General features: G+C 56.6%; 1 protein-coding gene across 1 annotated transcript; it reads right to left on the reverse strand.

The window, feature by feature from the left end:
- Positions 1-2467: 2467 nt before the first annotated feature.
- Positions 2468-4257, reverse strand: SOX14 (SRY-box transcription factor 14). Its single transcript, XM_068169408.1, has 2 exons — positions 3169-4257; positions 2468-3015 (listed from the first exon to the last, which is right to left on the reverse strand). Exons 1-2 carry the CDS (start codon positions 3438-3440, stop codon positions 2718-2720), a joined length of 570 nt encoding a protein of 189 aa, XP_068025509.1. The 5' UTR covers positions 3441-4257; the 3' UTR covers positions 2468-2717.
- Between the last annotated feature and the right edge of the window lie 247 nt (positions 4258-4504).

Genomic DNA, 4504 nt, shown 5'->3' on the forward strand with positions numbered 1-4504 from the left:
AGAAAGAAAGAAAGAAAGAAAAGAAAGAAAAAGAGAGAAAGAAAGAAAGATCCTCGCTAAACTTCGCAGCCCTGTCACCTCGCACTCCCCTACCTCGCTCCGATTTTGTCCCGAGTCTCCTGGCTCCCATGGAGCCCCCACGGCCCAACCGATCCCATTCCCCTCCTCAGCCACCAGGCCCTCGGCCCGGCCCGTCGGGCTCAGGAGTCCGGAAGGTCCCCCCAAACCTCTGCTGCTCAAGGTGAGGAGCAGGGGGCGGGCACCGTGCTCCCTCCGCATCTCCTTGCGGGGCCCGACGGGCAGGCGCTTCGCGCCCCCCCCCTCCCCCCCCCCCCCCCCCCCGGCTTCTCGCTCTCCCTCCGACCATTGTCAAACTAATCTGGGTGGATGTTGGAGGACACTGAGCTATCGGTGTTATCACCCGGGCTGACAGCAACTGTCAGCTGGGGTTAAATCAGCGCTGCCGGCGCCTCCCCTGCCCCACGCCGGCCGCATTCAGCCCCGCGTGTCCCTGCGGATCGTCCCACTGCTCCCAGGGCCCTCCCGAAGCCAGCTCCTTTAATTGTCCTCATTTGTAAGAGCCGTTTTGTCATGCTAAACAAGGCTGGAGCAGCCATTCTAACCTCTCCTTTCAGCCCTTTTCTCCGCTCGCCTTTTGTTTACCTTCGCCTGATCTCTCATTTATTTATCTATCTATTCTTCCCCCGCTTACCCTCCCATTCAAGCCCCATGTATGTTAATTGTGTTATGCCGTTTAATTCTAACATCGGTCTCCAAAGAGCACTTAATGAGCAAAGCACATCCAAACACGCAGCGCTCCGGCTATTCAGCTCCTCCAGACGGACCTCTGCGCCTTACTCTTTCCCCTCCGCAGCGAGACACCCCCTCCTCTCACAAAGGGGCCCCCTCGAATAGTCGTCCCACCACCACCCCGAACATCACTAATTGATCTGGACAAGATGCTAATTCCAACGCACCCCCATTCCATCATCATCAACTTCCCCACCTTCCAAATTTCTCCTCGCACCGGTAAAACTTCAGCTGCCACCGAAACAACTTGGAAAAGCCTCCTTCCCCGCCGGGAAAAGGGGGGTCTGGGGCAGAGCAGCCCCTCCTCCCAAGCCCCGCAGCCCCTCGAGTTTGCCACGGTTCTATTCCAACCTTTTCGGAAGTTTTCTCACCCCTCAGCCGCCTTTCACCTCGACGGGCTCCCAAAATGAGCCCGACCTGGACCACTACGGCTCCAAACCGGCCCCCGATTCGGTGAGATCGGCTCCAAACCGGCGCGGGAGTTGTGAGGAGGGAGGCTAGGACGGGACGGGACGGGACAGAGCCACGGGGCTGCAGGCAGAGGTCGGCCCCAGCACAGGGAAGCATCGCCCGGCCGCCGGTGCGGGACGCGGCGCTTTGGGGAGCCGGGGCACGGCATTTACACCACGCAGTTGCCTCGTTTGATGACAGATTGTCTTTATTCAAAACGTCTTTGTCCAACAAATGAAAAGGTTTTTAACGAGGTAAAATCCTGCCGGATACATATTTTTTTTTTCCTTTCTTGTTATTTTTTTCCCCCCTTTCTTTTTCTACTCCTTCCCCAGGACGTTGTGACACGCGTTGAATTTGCCATCGCTTTCACTCGTGGTTTGTTGTTTGGTTTTGTTTTTCCTGCTATTATTAATATTATTATTAGTAGTATTAATATTTCTTTTTTACAATTCTACTGCCTGACTTCATACCTGACGCTCTGTCTAAAGTAAACTTAGATCTAGTCTCACTGGATCACACAAATTTAAAGGACTATCTCTGTGTTGTTTGTTTTTCTTCCTTTTTTTTTTGTTTTTAAATTAAGCGAACACTATCATATGTTTTAAATATAAATGTTTCTTCCCTTCTTTTTTTTTTTTTTTTTTAAACTTCGAAGAGCCTTTTCTTCCTTCCCCCCTCCCCCCCCCCCCTTTTTTTTCCCCCCTCTTTTTTTTTTTTTTTCTCACACGAAAAGCAATTTTACCTAAGTAGTGCGTGGTGGCAAAATATATATATTTTTATATATATATATATATATAACACAGCTGAGCTCCTCTTATAATGTGCAAAAGGGAAAAAAAAAACAAAACAACCAAACCATAACCAACGGAAACCAAAATAATAAAATCATAGTAAGACTTCCCAAAGTCAAGTCCCAGTGACGTGAGACCCTGGAGAGCTCAGAGACGTTACGAGAATAAATAAAACCCGAAGCCTCCTTTCCCTCTCTGGTTTTCTTTTGCTCCCCGAAAGGGCAGTTCAAGGTTCGCTTTTTTTCTTATTTCTTTCCTTTTTTCCCTTTTCCCCCCCTTTTCCCCCCTCCCTTTTTGTGGTCGTTGCTTTTTTTAAACACATTTACAACTCTTACAAGTGCCGGGGCTCCTATCTGACCCCTCGATTGCAGATTTCTCCCCCCTCCCTCCCCCGCCCCCCCTCCCGCCCCATCTCCCCGAGCCTGGGGCCAGCTCTCAGGGTGAGGTTTAGGCGAGAGCATCTCCGAGTCCCCGAGGCAGTGTCCGCGTCTGTCCCGGCCCGGTGGCGGTCCCCAGAGTCCTGTTTTCGAGCGGCATTTTTTGCTCCTGCAGGTTTTTATGTACATGCACACGAAGGAATCCCAAGTTCCAGCTGCCACCCGGGGACGGGGGACACGCACACACACGCAAAAGAACGCCTGTAGGGGTGTGGGTGGGTGGGTGTTACATGGCAGTCGCATGTGCTGAAGAATAGGGATCTATCCCAGTCTTGGTCATGCCTGGGAATAATATGTAGGCAACTGGAGGTTGCAAACTGGAAGCCGACCAAGCGGTACAGTTACACGGCACGACATAGCCAGGGTTAGTTGGCGAGGGATGAGTGTGGGTGTGTTGGCTGGGGCAGCTCAAGCTGCCAAACGCCCCGTTCTGGTATCCCAAGGTGGAGGCGTAGGGCAGGGTGCTGGTGGCTAAGGTGTGAGGAACCTCAGTCATCTTCTGAATGGCGCTGGAGCTGAACTGGCTGGGGTCAAGTAAGGAGTAAGGTGCTGAGGTGGGAGGCAGGAAAGCCCTGGCCTTCTCCGGGGAGCTCAGCAGAGAGTCAGTGGCCCCCACGGGAAGCCCGGCGGCCTTTAAGGGATCTGTTTCCCCGAGGTAAGGCAAAGGGAAGACATACCTGTCCTTTTTCAGCAGGTTCTTGGGCTTGCGCCGGGGTCTGTACTTGTAGTCGGGATGCTCCTTCATGTGCTGCGCCCGCAGCCGCTTGGCCTCGTCGATGTAAGGGCGCTTCTCCGCCTCGGAGAGCAACTTCCACTCCGCGCCCAGCCGCTTACTAATCTCCGAGTTGTGCATTTTGGGGTTCTCCTGGGCCATCTTGCGCCGCTGGCCGCGGGACCACACCATGAAGGCGTTCATGGGGCGCTTGATGTGGTCGCTGGGCTTGGACATGCTTCGGCCGGGCGGGCGGGCGGCTCTGCGGGGCTCTGCGGTGTTGAGGAGGCCGCGCTGGGGGCTCCGGACAGCGGCGGGAGGAGGAGGAAGAAGAGAAGGAAGAAGATGATGAGGCCGAAAGGAAGCCGGAGAAGCGGGAGGAACGGGCTCAGCTGATCATCACAGGTCCTCCGCCAACGCCGTCCCCGGCGGGAGCCCTGCCGGGGCGGGGCGCGGAGAGGTGCGGAGCGAAGTGGTGCGGTGCAGCGCTGAACGACGGCCCGCGGGGAGCCCCGGCGGGCGGCTTTTTAGGCGGGTGGGGAACCGCCGGGCACAGCAGCGGGCCGGCGGTGGGGACGCGGAGCGACGCGGGGCAGTTCAAAGGCGAGGGGCTGCGGCGGGCAGGCTGACATAGCGACAGGGCGTTCACAGCGCGGCCGGGCGCCCAATCAGCGCGGAGGGGGACCCGCTTAAAAAGAGAGGGAGAGAGGAAGGGCGAGAGGAAGAGGAGGGGAGGGGAGAGGAGAAGGGAGGGGAGGAGAAGGAGGGGGAGGGGGAGGAGGAAGAGGAAGAAGAAGACGAAGAAGACGACGAAGACGACGACGAAGAAAGGAGGATGCTCTACCCCCCGCACCCCCACTCCTCCACCCTCTGTGTTCAAACGCAGAGATTAAAAGGAAGGCTTTTATGAGTTGCTGTGCTAATAGCAGCTGAGGGGGAGGCAGGAGAAATAGGAGGTGTGGGGGGGTCGTCCCCATCCTCCCCTTGTCCCGTCGGGGTGCGGAGCGGGGCTCGTCCCGGTGCCTACAGGCTCGCTGCCGCCGCCGTCGGGGCTGCGAACGCTGCGCGCCGCCGTGCCCGGGCCGCTCTCTCGCTTAAAATTCCTCCTTTAGCCCCACTCCTCCTCCTCCCCTCCTCCTTCCCTCCTCCTCCCCTTTCCCGCTCCGCAGCCCCGCTTAACCCCGGGAGCAGGCCCGCGTCCCGGCTTGCTTTGAATAATTGCCTGCCTCCCGCCAAACGCCCGTGGGGAAAATATTTATTAAATGGAAACAATTGCCCCGGCTCCCGGGGGGGGGACCGAC

The sequence above is a fragment of the Melanerpes formicivorus genome, unplaced genomic scaffold, assembly GCF_026170545.1.
Source record: "Melanerpes formicivorus ecotype bairdi unplaced genomic scaffold, bMelFor1.0.p_v2 SCAF_183, whole genome shotgun sequence".
Lineage (NCBI taxonomy): Eukaryota > Metazoa > Chordata > Aves > Piciformes > Picidae > Melanerpes > Melanerpes formicivorus.